We start from the raw sequence: 20,598 nt of genomic DNA, 5'->3' as shown, positions 1-20,598 counted from the left end.
TAACTTTGTATTCTTGGTATTTAGTGGACTGCGGTGGACTTCACTGTTAAGGCCTAATGGAGCAATTATGTTTAATGCTTGGGATGCTAAGGTGTTGTAATGGATATTCATTCTAAAGGCTAGCAATAAGACTGACCCATTAAAACAGCAAGATGGTAATAAGCACAAGAGCTGAAATAACAGTTATGGTGTGCTATAACTGTTGACAGCTATTGTGAAGAACCAACACTACAGCTTGATGGCCCAATGCAGACAATTAGAGTTTAAAGGAATGCTCCAACATTTCAATCCAGTGGTTGGGTGAGTTAGGATGATTCTAAGGGCCTGTGACTGACAGGGGCCCTAAACAACTTATTAAATTGGTATTTTGGGCAAAATTGTTGTGTAATATCTTGGATCTGGGTATGGTGCCAACAGGTTCATATTTCTCTGCTCCAAAGACTTCTATTGGCACTCTGTCTCTGCATAGACTAGACAAACTCTAACTGTAAGCATTTGCATCTGTGTCAGCAATAGGTGCAACTTAAAGTAGCTGAATGCATTCATTAGAAGGGGTGGTCATAAAGTGTGTATACATTTAGATGTATAGTATATAGCAGCTGACAGACTGGTGTACAGTCAACAACCTTCACTGGAATGTAGAGAAGACCAAGGAAATGGTTGTTGACTTCAGGAAAACAAGACACGACCACTCTCCGCTCAACATCAACGGCTCCTCTGTGAAGATCGTTAAGAGCATCAAGTTCCTTGGTGTCCACCTAGCGGAGAACCTCACCTGGTCCCTGAACACCAGCTCTACAGCCAAAAAAAGCCCAGCAGCGTCTCTGCTTCCTCCGGAAGCTGAGAAAGGCCCGTCTCCCTCCACCCATCCTCACCCTCTTCCATAGAGGGACCATTGAGAGCATCCTAAGCAGCTCCATCACTGCCTGGTTTGGGACCTGCACAGCCTCTGACCGCAAGACCCTCCAACGCATTGTAATGACAGCTGAGAGGATCATCAGAGTCTCTCTCCCCTCCGTTATGGACATTTACACTGCCCGCTGCTTCCGCAAAGCAACCAGCATTGTGGATGACTCCACCCACCCTTCATACAGACTGTTCTCCCTCCTGCCTTCAGGAAGAAGGTACCGCAGCATCCGGTCCAACACGACCAGACTCTGCAACAGCTTCTTCCCCCAAGCCATCAGACTTTTCAACACAACTCAACTTCTAAACTGATGTCTTTTCTGTTACATGCACACTCTTTCTCTCTCTCCAACCATTTACCCCAGATAAAATGGGAAGCATTTTTGCACAAAGCATTTGCACTAATAACTTTACTACCTCACTGGACTCAATATTTATTACACACTGCATAATTTGCACACTACCGCCAATTATTTATTATTCTCTGTCTGTACTGTGTTGTGTTGTCTGTCCGCACTTGTATTGTGTTGCACTTGTGTTTTAATGACATCCTGGAGGAACGTTGTTTCGTTTCACTGTGTACTCTGTATGTAGTTGAAATGACAATAAAACCCACTTGATTTGACTTGACTTGATATACTTACAAAAGAACAAAAATTCTCACTGGCTTCTATTATGAATTTCTATAAATATAAAGTTCTGTTATTTTGCTGTGTGTGAAAATGTACAACAATTCTTTCCCAGATGCAGCAAACAGAGACTAAGTTGAAAAGTGCCAGTGTGGTCCTTTAGGGCCCAAGCGCTAAGCTTTGCTAACTTTGGTTCTTGAAGATGTAGGCACTATTCGAATTTCTTCATATTTTCTCAAAGTTCCCCAGCCGGTGTGCTGCCTCCTCCTCAATTCCTTTCTCATGGTATTATTCATTTCCAGGCCCACAAGACCGCCCACCACATCCACCCCGGCTCACCGCCGGCCTACTCATCCCATCAGCTCTGGCACACTCCCCTACAGCCTGCAGTCTCTCTCATTTTCTCCGCCTAGAGAAAAGCCTCCATGTCTGCTCCGGCCTCTCACCAGCAAGCGGGCTAGCAATACTCTTGCTTGGGTGGCCTGCAGCTCCCTCTCCACCATGCATCCACTTAACCCCAGTCTCACTGCCTGGATGTGCGCTTTCACCAGTGCCTGAGTGAGCTTTTTACTGCTCTTCCACTGCAAGACATTCAACAGTGATTTCCTCATGTTTTGATGTTTCTCAGTGTGACGCTGTAGTGATATTATCTGATATTATCTGCTGAGGTGAAAGTCATCTGCTGGTCTTCCTTTGAAGTGGCAGGGTTTTAACGACCCCCACCCCCGCCTCTGTACTGGAGTGTGTTAGCACCAGGGTCATTTGTGAGATAGAGCTATTCATCAAAACAGCAGAGGAACTAGAAGTACCTCAACCTTGAACTACCTTATAAAGTTATGCTGAGAGAGGGGAATGGCATCCTGCCCTTAGAAAATTTCCTAAAGTAGATCTGCAATGGCAAAGCCATTCTATAGCATGCTGATGGTTTTCTCATGAGAGCTATGTAGCAATAATGAGCAGCAGTGGACATTTTAACAATTTTATTATTTAAAAATGATTATTTATCTTTGGTTTTTAGGTGTGTGTGTGTGTGTAGGGGGGGGGGGGGCACGATCATGAATGATTTTTATTGGCCTTTTTTAACTTAATGCTCAAAATAAACATATAATATAAACATTAGCACATTTGTTAGTCAACTGTTAGTCAATGTGCAATTTAATATGTTTATAATTATATATTTGCCCATTATTAAGCATTACTTAATATATATCATATTAAATAAACAAACACAAATAATGTCAAATTCTTAACAAACTAAATAAATAGAAGTTGCTGTGTTCTCTCAAATGGTTGCTGGGATAAAATAGATGCTGACCTCAGTATTTGTGATTAGTGTTGTGTGTTCTGAATTTTCAGTGCCCTGTAACAATCCATAATGTACTGTAAGTGGGCTGTGGTGGCTCAGCGGTTAGAGCGCCAGGCTATCGATAACAGGGTTGTGGGTTCGATTCCCGGGCTTGGCAAGCTGCCACTGTTGGGCCATTGAGCAAGGCCCTTTACCCTCTCTGCTCCCCGGGCGCTGGAGTTGGCTGCCCACCGCTCTGGGTGTGTGTGTACTTACTGCCCCTAGTTCACTAGTGTGTGTGAGTGTGTGTTCACTACCACAGATGGGTTAAATGCAGAGGACACATTTACAGTGACAAATACGTGCACCTTTACCTTTAATATATATTGTATAAATGATGTACACTAAGTGGGCAAGGAATAGCCAAAATCCATTGTGTTGTTTGGTTTGAATATTCACATGCAGCTTCGGTCAGGAGTAACTGACCATTCACTAAAATTGTGGACTTTATTAGTTTGCAAAACAATTGAATGTTCCTTAGGTAGCGTCAGTTGACTGGCAGCATAGTAACTTGGTCACAAAACACTACACTGTACAAATGTATCATTGTTTTGTTTAAAATATTATAGTATATATATATATATACTCTTGGTCAATGGTTGGGTTTTCATCTGATCAAGCATACCTGATTCAACTTGCCCATGAATTGCTGGATTTGGGAGGTGTGTTAGACCAGGAAAATCACCAAACTGTGCTGGTCCTAAGTTCCCCACCCCTGATATATAGAGCTCTTCCTGCAATGTCAGTTACATACATATAAACACAGACTCTGCTGACTGTCCCTGGTTCATGTTTCCCCTCTAGTGCTCCTTCACAACGTTATGCACAGGTGTGCGTATACACACACACACACACACACAGCTGGCGCTCCACCACCAAAGCACCTTCACACCTCCAAAGAACTTGCGCTGTTTGCACCCACTCATTCATCTCTGACTGCGCCCTTAGAGCCGGCATACCACAGAACCGCTATCAGGTCGCACAGTGTGCATGTGTGTGTGTGTATGTGTGATAGCAGCACCTGTCCATTAGGGCAGGACACTCTGTCTCTGTCACCTGGCATGATGGTGTGCTTATGGTCCCCTCAGTCCCTCCGCCGGGGATAGCTGATGGATAGAGGGGTGTCTAAGAGCAGCCATAAAAAAGTCAGCAAGGGAACAAACAGAGGAGAGCGGACACACGTCTGTTGTGGTGCAGTACAGGCTGTAAACCTTTGAAGGACAACAGAATGTACCAGTGTGATGTCTGAAGTTTGCTGCTTTACTTTTGTCCTGTAGTTATGAGGCTAATGCAGCTAACAAACAATAGAAGATTAGTAGCATCAATTAGCATCATAAGAACTGCGCCCCTAAATCACCACACATTTGTGCCAGATTGTGTTGAGCTGTTAAGTAAGGTTGAGCTGTTTAACAGTAATGAGGTAAGAAGCAAGCCAAGCAAATGGTGGAATAGTGAGTGAGCTACAGACCCACCACAACATGAAAAAACCTTCAGTTCTGCTCTTGGTCCTTCCAATACCAGTCGCTTAACTTCATCCTTCAGATTTGAGTCATTATCGTTCAGGGTTTCTGTCAGTCAAATCTCAAATCTCACCTGATTCACAACAGTTCAACATTTGTAATTACTGTCAGACTGATGGTTTAACATTTATCGAATGGTTGGTTTGACTATTGAGCAGTGTTCACTTATTGGGTGACAATGTAAGCAAAGTCAACTTTGTAACCTTTAGTTTTTCGGTGGCACAGAAGGCATGTAAACATAGGACCATATGTGCTACTTACGCTACTTCCCCCTCCCTTTACTGTGTACTGTGCTAATATTTAAAGATGATATGACGGCATAAAAAAGTGGATACTGCGCAATCCTATTGTTAAGTGGTCTTGTTTAGCTGGATTCTGAATCTGTATCATTGACTCGCACCTTTACAAAGACTGCAGTACAGTAACGATATGTATAAACCAAAGCTTTCTAATACCACCACTATATGTCTGAATGTTTGTGGACATGAGAAACATGAACCTATTGGTACCATGCCTAATGCCATTCATGGGCTAGAGGGGTATAAAGCCCCTCAGCATTTAGCTGTGGAGCAGTGGAACTGTGTTCTCTGGAATGATGATGCTCCATCCAATGCGTTTGTGATGAGATGAGGAGTTAGGGATGAGTTAGGGTTGTGATCACCCAACATCCTGACCTTATTAATGCTCTTGTTTTGTCTGAAGGCAATCAAATCCTCACATAAATGCTACAAAATCTAGTAGAAAGCTTTCCCGGGCAATAGAGACAGTTACTTAAAAAAAAAAAAAAAAACAAACAAAAAAAAAACAGGATTAACTCTGAATTCTTTATATATGCAACAAGGCTCACTCCAGTTATTTCAGGTCCAGAGCATCTGGTAATAACTGTAAATCACAAAAAAAGCAGGGAACGAGTGTTGTGAAATAAATAAATAATGAAGTGCATCCATAAAAGCGATCTTACTGCGACATATAAGCCCAGTCACCACAGCATCTAAAGCCACAAAAGCCCAACTCTCTTGTGCCTATTAAAACTGGGGCCAATTTATTTGGAAGATAAGTAAGGAAGTGAGAGGATGATGACTGCTCCCTCGCCAGGCTGTATTATTACACACCGTCTCTCGGTGTTCTAGAAGAACAGTGTTTTTCTTTGCTGTGGCTCCTTCTCTCACTAATGAAAGCATTTCAGCGGCTCCTCCTTTGCACCAAACCATGTTTCTGTCCATCAACATCTGAATCTCTCTCTCTTTTTCTCTCTCTCCCCTCTTCCCCACATTCTCTCCTTCTCGCTTTCTGTCATTCCCCCCTATTTGTCTCAGAAAAAAGACACTGAGGCCATTCCTGAGTGCTGGTGCCTGTTTTACAGTTGAAGAATGGGGGGTATTGATTAAAAAGGATGAGAGGAAAAAGAAGGAGTGTGAACAACCAGCTGGGAAAAAAACAACAAAAAAACATGGAACTACTCTCTAGCTGCTCTCCCCAGTGTCTGTATGTGTGTATGTGTTTGTGTTCACTGCTTCACTTGGGTTTCATGGTGATTATAATAGGCACTCAAGTGCATCGGAGCAACTTTTTGATAATTAAAAACGCCACACTTTTTTTACCTTAGTGATCAAACATTTAGCCAGATTTAAAAATAACATCTCTGCACATCAAAAAATGACATGCCTCAAAATTGTACATCGTTTCCACATGAATGAAATGTATTAACACAAGATCGCTGGTTGGAGTCTCGCATTATGCTGCCTGCCATCAGCAGCTGGAGCCGCAGAGAGCACAAATGGCCTTGCTTTCTCGGGTTGATGAATGGTTCTCTCTCTTTCCTTACATGGCTTGTGTGATGCTGGCTGACACATTCCTTCTGCTAACCGATGCATCAGAGCTGGGAACCCGGCCTTTTTCTCTGAGGACGTTGGTTACCCGGTGATGTTGCATCGACGGCAATACAAAAAGAGGTGGTAGCTGTTTGTGTATGTGTCAATCCTCACCTTCCCAGTGTCGGGAGCCATTACAGGTGATATGGGGAGAGTACTAATGAGTTGGTTGGGCCATCTAAATTTAGAGAAGAAAATTGGGTAAAAAACTGAATAAATAAATTAAAATAAATATATATATATACACATATATACATATATTAACACAAGTCAGTCCTCCAGTTGACTTGCTTTTGGAAATAAGTCTATTAGTTGTTATGTATTAATTCATTATTAATTTATTTAATTCATGTAGAAATAATAAACATATTTTAATCATGTCCATTCAATGCATTACCTTTTCATCATTGGCTACATTTTGACTGAAGTGAGGCATAAGTAACAGGATTAGGTCTTTCCATCTGTGATCCTCTAAAAACTAAACAGCATGTGAGGACAGAGAGAGTGAAGGTGGGAGAGACAGACAGAGAAAGAGAGAGAGAATTCCCTTCTCTCCTGCTGAGAGGAAGGGTGTGAAGGTGAGATGAGGGGAAGGAACACATGCGCATACACACTCACACAAAGAGGAAAACACACCCACACCATGCACACAGTAACAGTGGCCAGGGGACACCAGCCTCCTCAGAGGAAACTTCCTGTCCAAGACGGCTTTATATAGTAATGCAATCCTATTATATTTATCCTTCATCGTCCTTTGCCCCAGGTAGCAATGATGTTTCCACTCATTTATTACTTCCTCCATCCAGCACTCACCCTATCTCTCTCTCAAATCCCCCCCCCCCCCCCCCCCCCACACACACACACACACTTCCCACCCCATGTTCACTCAGTCTTAGCAAGGCTATCTGTCTTTATTCACACGCTCCTAGCTTTCTTCACCTCCTGCAGAGACTGCTGTGAATTCATTCCTTTATCAGTGCTTCTCATCTCCCTTGCTGTTTCCCGGCTACAGATGTATAGCCCCCCCTTTTTCCATGGGTTATGATCCCATGCCATTGATTCTAATCCCTTGATTTTGATGAGGATGGTTATCAGTAAATATCAGCTAGAGGTAACATAAAAATATTTGTATATTATCATTATTATAAGTTATACCACAGAAATTACACTTTTCTGAGTATATCCTGGGTATTGTCCAAAAATACTGCATCGATCATAAAGAGACTGATTTTGACCTCTTATAGAGAACATACACTAAGAATCTGTATAATATACAGTATAACACCAGCAGCTGTGTTTACCAGAATGTTATCACAAAATAAATTATTACAATGCATAAGACATTACAGTATGTTGTACTGTACATTAATATTCAAAAACTGTCTTGTTTACAACACATTACTTTGAAAAAAATAGATACACTGTGAGAACTTAAGACGTAAATTGTAAACTAATAAATAATAAATAATTAAATAATATTGCCGCAAAAAATCACATCAACATGTGAGAAATCATTAAACCCAGCATCAATGCAGTCTGTTTTTTTTTTTTTCACAAAAACAACAGAACAGAAGTTGGGCGTTATATAAATATTTCTGAATGTATTTGGCTGATATATGTATTCACAGTATTTCACTGTTACAAAACTGTATCCAACCTTTGTTTACAGTCTTTTACTGTCATGGTTTGACACCATAAAGTTTCCGAACTTTTTTTACAATGTAGATTTTGGAACAATGCTGTGAGGATTTGATTACATTCAGCGACAAGAGCATTAGTGAATCAGGGTGTTGGATGATCACCGCCCCACACATAATAAAAAAAAAATATTATATGTACTGTATATTATCAGGGGGAACCCTCAAGGCATTCTAGGCCTTCAGAAAATATCTGAGAACTGAAAAAGAAATATCTGTAAAAACATGTTTATTCATTTTTACAAATTATTTCATAATTATACTTGTATTTTAACTCTGCAAGTAGTGTTACAAATGCTGTTATTTCATAAAATATGTATCTAAATATTTTCCCTCTGTACCTAGCAAGCTCTCTCATTGGTTAATACTCCAGAAGCTCAAGCAAAGTCTTTTATAGATATTTAGATAGTGACAGAGGAGTCAACCAATCAATGTTTGATGTACAATGAATGCTACTTACAAGACACCATATATAAAATATCGGTTTACAATAAAAAAAAAAATGAATTAAAACATTCAATGTCATTTACAAGCTTCAAATGACCATGTTTAATCCAGAGCAGCCAAAAGATGCTCATGCATATCAGAATTAGCATAGTGGTAACATATTATTAGAAACTGGTATGCTAACAGAAATGACTCATTTCTAATTTATGGAGAGTGACAATATGTCCAAAAGCTTGCAGACAGGTACATTAGGAGCTTGATAGAAGGCCTTTTATAGATATTGAGGTATTCATAGGGAGTGTGTCCCCTTTGCTGCAGCAAAAGCTTCTACTTTTCTGAGAAGGCTTTACTCTAGATACAACATTTCTGTCAGGATTTAATTGCGTTCCGGCACAAGAGCAATACTTATGCTTATATTGGACAAATACTTTTCATCCAAAATGTACTGTTGGAGTACCAAAAGGTAGTCCATCACACACACAGTGATAGGGGCCTTTAAAGCCCTGTATAATGCTTGCCATGTGTGGCATTCTGTTGGCAATGCCTTGCTGTGGAGATTATACAAGCAGTGTACGTGTATGCACAATTCAGAGCCTCTGTCATCAGTTGGTGATCCTAAAGTAGCTGAATTTACTAATGAGAAGATGTGTACCCTTTTTGACATATGTAACAAGAACTTTATCATATGAAGGGTTATTAATTACCAATTATAATAATGTTAATCATTAATAAAGCCTAGATAGATTTGGCCAGTAATATCCACATAGTGTCCCATCCCTACACCTTGCACTGACAGTGTATTAGTCTTACATAAGAGAAAGCACCTTATCTATTAGAGATCATGGCTATATTGTTTACTTATAGGCATATATTTACCAAAACCCATAACACACACACACAATGATAACACTCTGCGATGATCAACAAAACCTCCTGCATCTCGCATACATGAAAAGCCACACCTGCATACATAAGCAGACAAAGGCAGGGACTTATTTGTGAATTCCCTCCACTTCACTGCATTTGATAAAACACATTTCCGTCCAGCCGCACAGCGCAAAAGCAGATAAGAGAGGCTCATTATTCACATCAGCACACAGCACATACACACACATACACATGCAGATGCACTCACACAGACCCTGCACTCGTTGAGCTGTCCCACAGTGGCTGATAGAAGGTGGATAAGTAGAGTTTGTTTGGCAGCATTGTGTGTCTGGGACAGCTCCCTCCTGTCTTCTGCTTCACTCTGAACAACACTAACCTTGAGATGAAGGGGAGAAAAAGAAAAGGAAGATGAGGAGATGAGAAGGGAAAGAGAGAAGAAGTGGCCTCCCCCTCTGCCCTCAGGTCCTCCATGTACCCACAAGCAACATCTCTCTCCCTCTCTCTGTCTGTCTGTCACATATGCACGCACACACACCTGCGGAGTGCAGCAGCAGCCCCAAGAGAAGATGAAATATTCAGGTAGCCTCAGAGGGGCTGGAAAAGGGGCCTAGTAATGGTCTAATTACAGAGACGGCAAAGAGAGGAGTGTGTGCACGTGTATGCACTTTTTTGTCTGTGTGTGTGTTTGCACTGAAAATAGCACGTCCCACAACTTGTCCTTTGTTCTCCGGATGAAACCCAAAAAGCAGGACAGACGTGCACATACAAAAACACACAAATACACACACACACAGGATGTGGAGTTCATCATGAAACCCTTACTAAAAAAAGAAAACAGATCTAAAAGATGATTTGATCAAATCAAACTAAGAAGCACAATGGACTTAACACCCCAGAGTCCACACCTTAACATCACGTGATTAAAATTACTGTAATAAGCAGAAAAAGTTGAACTTTAAAGGTATTGAAAAATGTGTTTTGCAGTTCTTGTGAGAGATCTTGTGCAGCTCCACCAAAGTTAATAGTAGGGCATGTTTTAATAGATCAGGTTTGGCTATTTTAAAACCAATCCAATTGTCTGTGTCTTGTTTAAACTACAGTGTTCAGAGAGCCGCTTGTACACACACGCTATAGAAACCCAATCATAAGCACACACATGCAGGTCCTTAAGCAGACGATGTGAGTTGGTGTCCCATGACACCAATATGTCTCAGGACCTCTCCTGCATATTCTAGTTACCTACAGTACTGAGACATACAGACGTACACACAGAACATTCTCTGTCTGAAACCACCCTGCACGTTCCCTGTTATTTCTGAGTTGCTCTGTGTACTCTATCCGTGCCTCTTAGACCTAGAGTAGGTGGTATTCCCTCTAGTCAGCTGAAAGCAGATTTCTTTCATAATTAATACTCATCTAGGCTGTGCTCAGACATAATAATCCTATGTAATAATGTGTGTGTGTGTGTGTGTGTGTGATGTGTGTATGTGTGGTTCCTATCTCCAGAAGCAGAAGATAAGACAGTTTCTGTATGGCTTTGCTTCCCACTCTTATGTGTATGCAGTGTGTATCTCATTGGTCATGGCTGCCATGTGTCGCATCTGTGCGTCATGCCACATTAGTCATGTTTTTATCATGCTGATCCCACTCCAGCATCCACACATGTGACCACAGTCCGTTTTCATCACATGTACATGCCATTCCTTTAAGTTCATGTAGATTAAAAGAGACAGAGGCTGGATGTAGGACAAAACATCTTTATTTAGGTCATTATTTCCATACCAACTGTATACCAAAGGAGATACCAAAGGCATACCAAAGGTAACCTAGAACGAAAGACTATTGACTATCCTGGTACAGTTGAAAAATGAGTGTTTGGTTCATAGAAGTGGTACAGCATTAATCTCGAACACCATACACTTAAAAGAAAATCCAGCAAAATCAAATAACACCCGTTTCCAAAATGTTCCAAAACGGTTATGTCTTGGTTCGTTATTTTTATGCCCCTGAAATGACATACACCCAGCCCATTAGCAAACGCCTTAACACAACTACATCTGCACCACAGTAAAATGCAACAGCCAGTTAACATCATTTCAAAGTTCAAAGTGAACAGTTAAATTACTTTTTTACTTATTAGGTTAAATGAGTTCACATTCCCTAAAGGCATTAACCTTAATAAAATCTAAAAAGATTGCTTGCTATCATGCTGGACCTGAGCACAGAAGAAGTAAGGGTTGTCAGAGGAAGTAATGGTTGTGAGTTGTCTTACATAGATCTATATTATGTAGTTGATTACAATTGACTCTAAACACACTTAGTAGACGCCAGTGGGCAACTGCTTCATCATGTGCTTTTCTAAATACAAGAAAATAGACATTATTGGATATTATTGTAGGTAAGTGGCAAAACAAAACAAGGTATTTGAGGGTTTAAAGGTTAAATCATATAAATGCTGGCTAAATGGTTCATTCAAGGGGCAGAAGAACAGATCCAGTAAACACAAAGACATTTTAAAAATATGACTTTCAAGACACTTTGAACAAAAGTGAAAAATGTTCAGTATGTTTTTTCAGTATGTTCAGCATAATTTTTCAGTTCTAGAGACAATGTAAGCCCAGATTTTGGTCTGTCCAGTCAGAGGGATGATAAAACTTTCGTCAAGACAGCTGATGGGTACGGTGGGCTTACATTCTGTGGGAAATCTTCCTTTGTGAAATGCCCTCCCTGCTTGTTCTGTCCTGTACAGTGTGTGCAGAATTATTAGGCAAGTTGTATTTGAGAGGATTCTTTTTATTATTGAACAACAACAACTATGTTCTCAATCAACCCAAAAGACTCATAAATATCAAAGCTTAATATTTTTGGAAGTTGGAGTGGGTTTTTTTTAGATTTGGCTATCTTAGGAGGATATCTGTTTGTGCAGGTAAATATTACTATGCAGAATTATTAGGCAACTTAATAAAAAATAAATATATACCCATCTCACTTGTTTATTTTCACCAGGTAAACCAATATAACACAAAATTTAAAAATAAACATTTCTGACATTCAAAAACAAAACCAAAAACAAATCAGTGACCAATATAGCCACCTTTCTTTATGATGACTCTCAAAAGCCATCGATTCTGTCAGTTGCTTGATCTGTTTACAGTTCCCTGTAGATCTCACATTTTATGAGGGACCACAGGTTCTCTATGGGGTTCAGATCAGGTGAACAAGGGGGCCATGTCATAATTTTTTCTTTTTTTAGACCCTTACTGGCCAGCCACGCTGTGGAGTATTTGGATGCATGTGATGAAGCATTGTCCTGCATGAAAATCATGTTTTTTTTTTAACAATACAGACTTCTTTCTGTACCACTGCTTGAAGAAGATGTCTTCCAGAAACTGGCAGTAGGTCTGGGAGTTGAGCTTCACTCCATCCTCAACCCGAAGTTCATCAAGTCCCACAAGTTCATCTTTGATGATACCAGCCCATACCACTACCCCACCTCCACCTTGCTGGCGTCTGAGTCGGAGTGGAGCTCTCTGCCCTTTACTGATCCAGCCTCGGGCCCATCCATCTGGCCCATCAAGAGTCACTCGCATTTCATCAATCCATAAAACCTTAGAAAAATCAGTCTTAAGATATTTCTTGGCCCAGTCTTGCCGTTTTATCTTATGTTTCTTGTTCAAAGGTGGTCGTTTTTCAGCCTTCCTTACCTTGGCCATGTCCCTGAGTATCGCACACCTTGTGCTTTTTGATACTCCAGTAATGTTGCAGCTCTAAAATATGGCAAAACTGGTGGTAAATGGCATCTTGGCAGCTTCACGCTTGATTTTCCTCAAATCATGGGCAGTTATTTTGCTCCTTTTTTTTCCCAACACGTTTCTTGCAACCCTGTTGGCTATTTGCCATGAAACGCTTGATTGTTCGGCAATTTCAAGACTGCTGCATCCCTCTGCAAGACATCTCACAATTTTTGACTTTTCAGAGTCCGTCAAATCTCTCTTCTGACCCATTTTGCCAAAGGAAAGGAAGTTGTCTAATAATTAAACACACCTTATATAGGGTGTTGATGTCATTAGACCACACCCCTTCTCATTACAGAGATGCACATCACCTGATTTACTTGATTGGTAGTTGGCTTTCAAGCCTATAGAGCTTGGAGTAGGACAACATGTATAAAAAGGATGATGTGATCAAAATACTCATTTGCTGAATAATTCTGCACACAGTGTATACTAGCATTAGCATTGCTAGCAACTGTCTACCCCAAGGCCTACCACACCATGCTGCCTTTGACTTAAAAGAGAGAGAGAGAGAGAGGAGGAGGAGGAGGAGGAGGAGGAGGAAAGGAAAGGAGATGACGAGTACAAGACCAAGTCAGGGAGGTAGAAAGAAAGGAACACAGGCATTGTGACTGAGACAGTGTGTGTCACAGCTCATCGTGGAGGAGACATTGCCTGTCAACAATCACAGCCTCGTGCTGTCACCACAAACACCAACAAGTGGCATCTCCCCTATCCAATCATTCCAGTGCTACATCCACAGCACTCTAGTCTCACTGTCAGTCAAAAACACACGCTGGGCTCAGTGCCATAGCTTGTTGCCAAGGAAACACCAAAATGCAAGCTTTGAGTTTCACTTAGAAAGACTTCACTACTGACTGCTTTGTCCTTTGTTTCCTTTTCTTTTTAAAGAAGCAACTGCAGTGTATTCCACCGCTGTACAGTAGTATAGTGCCTCACACTGTTATTTAAGTACATAGTTATGTACTGTAAGGTCAGTTCTGTTTTACATAGTGTTTCATACCAGTGTTTTAAGATGTATTCCACAGTCCCTAATTTGGCTGCATGGCTCTGTAGAAAATGCAGAAGGAGAATTAGCTCAATAAGTGGGTCATGAATAAGTAATATGTACCCAGCATCAGCTTCACAAAAAGACTCTTATTATTAACTTCAGTCTCCTTTAAGTAATTCAATGCTGATTTAAACGGAAATTTCATATCACCACCAGAGCAGGAGGTAACAGATCTTAAAATACTGAACAGCACACTCAGATGTGAAGCATCTTGGTGACCATGCCAGGCCGCAATCAGCGCTGCCAGATTTTGTGATAACCACCTTAGAATCAGGGGGAATATATTCCATGATGCATCACCATGGTTATTTTCACATTCATTGCTATATTTGAGACTCAACCAGCTGTAACTGCATTCAGACGTTCACATTCACGGATCATCTTATGAAATAGTGAGTCATTTTGTTTTTGTTGTGTTTCCACAGATTTTGGCCATCATCTCAATCCTGTTTATTGTGCTGTCCACCATCGCCCTATCACTCAACACACTTCCAGAGCTACAAGACATAGACGAGTTCGGACAAGCAACAGACAACCCTCAGCTGGCCCATGTAGAAGCAGTCTGTATCGCTTGGTTTACCATGGAATACCTTCTTCGGTTTCTCTCCTCACCCAATAAATGGAAGTTCTTCAAAGGCCCACTCAACATTATCGACCTGCTAGCCATACTTCCATACTACGTCACCATCTTCCTGACGGAGTCCAACAAGAGTGTGCTACAGTTTCAGAATGTGCGGCGAGTTGTGCAGATATTTCGGATTATGCGAATTCTGAGAATCCTTAAATTGGCTCGTCACTCCACAGGACTACAATCACTGGGATTCACGTTACGACGCAGTTACAATGAACTGGGCCTACTAATCCTATTCTTAGCTATGGGCATCATGATCTTCTCTAGCTTGGTCTTCTTTGCAGAGAAAGATGAAGAAGACACAAAATTCAAGAGCATCCCAGCCTCCTTCTGGTGGGCCACCATTACCATGACTACTGTAGGCTATGGAGACATCTATCCCAAAACTTTATTAGGAAAGATTGTTGGTGGTCTCTGCTGCATTGCAGGAGTGCTTGTCATTGCCCTGCCCATCCCTATTATTGTAAACAACTTCTCTGAGTTCTATAAGGAGCAGAAAAGACAAGAGAAAGCCATCAAGAGGAGAGAGGCTCTAGAGAGGGCCAAGAGAAATGGTAGTATAGTGTCTATGAACATAAAGGATGCTTTTGTTCGAAATGCAGAGCTCATGGACGTGGTGGTGACAGAGAAGACTGACGAAAACATGGTGAAAAAAGAGAAAGTGCAGGACAACTGTAACACGTCTCCCACCCGCTGGAAATGGACACCCAAACGCACCATCTCAGAAACCAGTTCCAACAAGTCTTTCACAGGCCAAGAGCAAGGCTCTCCAGTTAGAGCCACCAGTCCATCCAGCCCACAACATCTCAATGTTCAGAAGTTGGAAGAGATGTACAGCAAAATGGGTAAGACCCAGTCCCAGCCCAACCTGAACAGTAAGGAGCGAGGTCCGTTGTCTAAATCAGCCAAAAGGAAAGATGAAATGGAAATGAGAAGCATTCCTGCTGACCGAGCACCCACCACAACTGAAGGTGTAATGGATATGAGAAGCATGTCGAGCATTGACAGCTTTATCAGCTGTGCTACAGACTTTCTGGAGAGCTCAAGATTCTCACACAGCCCAATCTCAACCCAGCCCAGCAGAGTCAGTGCTAATCCAGGACTGGAGACAACCCTTGAGCATGAGTCCATGAAGAATCCTGTTGGTCCACCCAAGCCTGGACGGACCATGTTCTCAGACAGCCCCCGAGGTCTTCGGATTGGCAACCCCCTAAAGACAAGATCCCTCAAGGTGAACTTTTTCTCTGGAGAAACTACTGCAGGTTCAACCCAGGGCGGAGGCTCTGCTGCTCTTTCAGACAGTTCTGTAGTCTCTGATCGCTCCATAATGAGCCCAGAAGTGTCTGTCTACACCACTGCCAGCAGCAAGACTCCACCGAAGACTCCTGAAACACTGATTCCAACGGTTTTCACTTTTCATGATGCGTCCATCAGCAAGTACATTGACGCAGACACAGATGAAGATGACCACCTTCAAGATGGACCAGGTTCTAGTCCATCAGAGCGTCTCTTAGGGAACACCAGCCCCAAGCTCAGCAACAGCTCTCAACAACGTGGAACAAACCACCTAGAGCTGTCCCAGAGGATGCTGGGGCAAAATAGTCTGGGACGGTCAGGGGGTGGACAAGAAAACCATGTGATTTCAGGAGACAGAGGGCGCACTAAAACAATCAATGAAAATTAAAAAAAGGAATGTAGCCTGAAATAACTGGAATTATGAATGGTGGCATGGGTGACATAGGACAACGATGATGGCAACTCAACACTATTCCAAATCTGGGCAAAACACACACACACCATAAGAGCTGCACTTCCATGGATATTGAATACTCAGTAGACGCTTTAGGAGAAACTCTTAAATTAGATTGCTGCTTGAGCCAGCAAGGACTTTTGGAATGACAACACATGTCTGAGAACATTTGGTAGGGACAGAACCTAAGAGTTTGGTTGACAATGACATGGTTGACGGTTGACAGTTCCCAACCCCAACTGTTTCCAATCCCACTCTGTAGAATTGGGTACTTACTGAAGCCATTCTGTGCAATGAGCAATTTCACAGTTTTTTTTTTCCAAGTATGATTCTTCCTCAAAACTGGCCTTAGTTTTATGAGCTGACAGTATGTGTTGTCTTTGTGAATGTGGGTGTGTGTGCTGAAGCAGGAGGGTGTGCATGAATGCCAGAGAGAGAAAGAGAGAGAATGAGCAAAATATAGAGAGACCAAAACAGTGCAAGGGAATGTGTGAACAGCTGACATCAGTGTCCCAACAGATGTATCATCGTATGTGTACAAATGCTCTATGTTTTCAATACAATCTTTTTTTCTAAAAAAAAAAAAAAAAAAAAAAGACAGATTAAATATTTAAGTTTGCTTGATTTCCTTTCTCCTTTGCCTGCTATATCATAAACCTTGCTCTGTGGAGCTATGCAGGTGCAGTGCTTTCAGAGAACACATCCACTGTGATTCACCATTGTTGGTCAAATCATGTTACAGCCCATTGTCAAGAGGAATTCGTAATTCATGTGTCACTTGTCACATTTACTTGTTCAATTATTTGTACAGCTCAGTTGTTCAATCTTTGTTTTCTTTTATTTTCTTTCTCTTTTTTATGTGACTGCTCCCCTTCAACTGCTTTTAAAAGACACTGGGATCATCTACATCAAACATCAGTAGAGCCATGCTCCTTGGTTGATTGGCTAATATCAGTCGACATGTTTGGAGCTAAAGCAATTGCCTGGTCCCCAGGACTGAAAGGACAGCACAGAAAACACTGTTTTCTTTTCTTTACAGGATTCAGGATTGAAAACTGCAAGTTTTAAAACTTTGTTGATTGTATAAAAGATCAATGCTGGGAGTGATATATTGTTATAAATGATAGCTAGATACTTCAGCTCTGGTGGAATACAATAGACTTTGGTGCAGTATGAAAAAAAAATGAAGGAATCCAAAATGTATATTTTTAAAATATTTTCTAAACAATGAATCTTAGATGAATAAATTATGCTAATCTCTTAGTTTTGCATTCCAATATAAATAGTATGAAATATTTATTTTAAAGGGATTGTATTTACTAGATCATTTGGTTAGATAATCTCTTTGTATCGTTTGCTACTGTCTTCTGGTCTATGTATTTGTTGTGAAAGATTCCTGTCCTTCATTTAATTTAGTGTACGATAAATGAAGCCAAAGAGCTGTTCTCTGATGCGGCTAACAAAATTATGATCCCCTTAACAGTCTCTGGTAAAGTCAGGGCAGGACTAAGCAGTCTTTAAAGTCAAACTCTGAAGCACATCTAAGCAGCTAGAATTATGTGCTGCATAGACTGTATTCAAGGGTGATTTTTTTAAAAATTTTGATATTTTTTGTTTACTTTAACTAATGACTGCCACTAACAAGGAACTTTTCAGATGAGCACATTTGCCATACACACAATTCATGAAGTGTTCACTCAGTTAAAGGCTCAGAGAGAATCAGCACAAAATCATGTCATATGTCCAATTGGCAACTACTGCCCTGCCTTAGATTGTCAGTTAGAGATTCTGAAAGTTCCAGACATTACGAATACAGGTAACAGGGATGGGCGTTTGCTGTCTTAGAAGCCATATTACATAGAAGTGCACCGACATCCGAACCGAATCAACATGCCACGTACAGATGAGGACATTTTATAACCACACAAACATCCCTAACACTGTTTGTGACACATGGTAGGCTTCTTAATCAACATACTATAAATGCACACTAGCAAAAGGACTGCAGCTGTCCTAGTGTCCTACCTGCCCCATGTGTGACAGATTCAGGTCACATCTATCTCATCCTATTGATTCAGCTCTCCTGTGCTCCCAATCAAATGAAAGATTTACTGCCAGACATACTAAAGCCATTAGCACAGGTGCTCGTTGCATCCGTGTTCAGTTCTAACTGCAGATTGGTGCATGAAAGGTTTTGCCTGAGCTGAATGTCTGCCACCATTTTGAAGGCGTTTGATATGTAGAAGTAATATGACATTTTCAAAATTCCACTTGTGCATGAGGCAGACTAAAAATAGGACAGACCTTGGAAAGAAATTATTTAGATGCTGCTGTCCTGTTTTCTTCTCTGGCTGTTGACGTTTTTACATTAAAAGAGGTGGATACTTTGTCCCTTTGTCCATGTTTGCATTGTCTATGTTTGTACCACCCACCGGCCCATCACTTTCTGTCCTTCTTTCATGACATTTGTTCCAGCAGATGTGTTTGTCTGAGGGCCGAGGGAGTCTAAGTGAAAGGTAAACATGTTCTGCAAGGAATAAAAACACAGAAAACCAGGCTGTAGGTGTTGTTTTGTGAGAATGAAGTGTATAGAGAGAGAGAGAGAGAGAGAGAGAGAGAGAGAGAGAGAGAGAGAGAGGGGAGCACTCCAAACAGGTATAGCAAAGCTCTGACAACACAGTTTCCATGGTGATGGCAGCGCCATCCAAAACAGTCTGGCACTGACATGCAGTCTGGCCTACTGAGCAAGGAACGTTAGTCAGACTCATGTAAAACCCAACACTATTATCCCTCATGAACCATAGGGGTCACTGCATTATTTTACCATCACAGCTGTTTGTCCACAAATAGACAGCAGACGCAAATAAAGGCCAAGAACAAGTTGAAAACGGTGTGCTGCCTTGTCTGACCTACTGTGCTTGCTCTTCCTAAAATGGTACAAATGTGGTCAGAATGTGACAGTAAAGGCGGTACTGATATCAAGTCATTACCTTTTCAACTGAACAAGAATGAAAGGACATACTACCTTAAATGCAGAGGACATAACTGATTAAACTGCCTCAAGCCTGAGAAGATAGAACCATAAATTAGGAACATGGTCATTTCTAGCATGTCTTTCTCTTCTCCCGAGTCCTTTGAGAGAAAAAAGGTAGTGATGCAGGTAATCAGTCTCATTAAGATGGCTGCAGATCATTTGGGCTGAACATGAATATGAACATATTATACAAAGTCAGCTATTGCAGTAATAGAATAAGGGGCCTAAAGCTCCTGAAGGCATCCGTGCTTCTGCTTCAATGTAGAGTCCAGATCAATAAAACACAGATTTATAAGGAAGTGGAAGCAGATTGTTTTTTAAATGTCTAAATCATGATAAAGTAATACATCCTGCCATTAAACGTATAGTATGTAAAATGTTTTTCATATAGTATATATTTTTTTCAGCTAGTAAAGCCATCTAAGCCCTCCCAGCGCCACAACAGCACCATCTAAGGCCGCTTTATTCATCGCTGCTTGAAGTGCAGTACTAGGACGCCCTCTTGTGGCGCGACAGACAACAGACAACATAGAAAGCAGTATAACTGTAATTTACTGTTATGTATTTTTTTTATCATAAAAATACCTTCTGTATGAAATGAAAATACTTAAACATATACTTATGCATGGCTCAGGCATGATTACGACTGGCACATGTGACAGTATGGGTCTCAATAGTCATGTTTAGAGAAAAGTATAATTCTGAACAAGGAGGGGGGTGTAGTGATTCACATACTTCCAGGTTCGAGATAATGTCATGAAAGAGGATGTTTTAATATAGACTGGTTTAGTTTAGACATATAAAAGTTATTTAATAGTACCGTTACAAATATGGCAGGACGACTGAGTGAGAGTATCTCCAAAAGGTTGTCTCAGTCATGCAGTGGTTTCTACCAAGCACAGGACCTGAGCTACTCACATATGAACTGCTGTAGCACAAGCCGCTGTTTCATCAGATGAGGACCTACACAATACTAGGTGGGTGGTTTTAATGTTATGGCTGATCGGTGCTCGAGTCCTTCCTACTGTAACACAG

General features: G+C 41.1%; 1 protein-coding gene across 1 annotated transcript in view; it reads left to right on the top strand.

The window, feature by feature from the left end:
- Positions 1-19,398, top strand: part of LOC140560261 (potassium voltage-gated channel subfamily B member 1-like) — a 59,279-nt gene extending 39,881 nt beyond the window's left edge. The window contains exon 3 of the mRNA XM_072684586.1: positions 14,574-19,398. Coding sequence (XP_072540687.1) covers positions 14,574-16,463 — 1,890 coding nt within the window. The 3' untranslated portion in view covers positions 16,464-19,398. The remainder of the gene's footprint in view (positions 1-14,573) is intronic.
- The last annotated feature ends 1,200 nt before the right edge of the window (positions 19,399-20,598 follow it).

This window comes from Salminus brasiliensis, chromosome 7 (genome assembly GCF_030463535.1).
Source record: "Salminus brasiliensis chromosome 7, fSalBra1.hap2, whole genome shotgun sequence".
NCBI classification, from domain to species: domain Eukaryota; kingdom Metazoa; phylum Chordata; class Actinopteri; order Characiformes; family Bryconidae; genus Salminus; species Salminus brasiliensis.
Note: the sequence above shows the minus strand (reverse complement) of the source record. Positions and strands in the feature narration are given on the sequence as shown.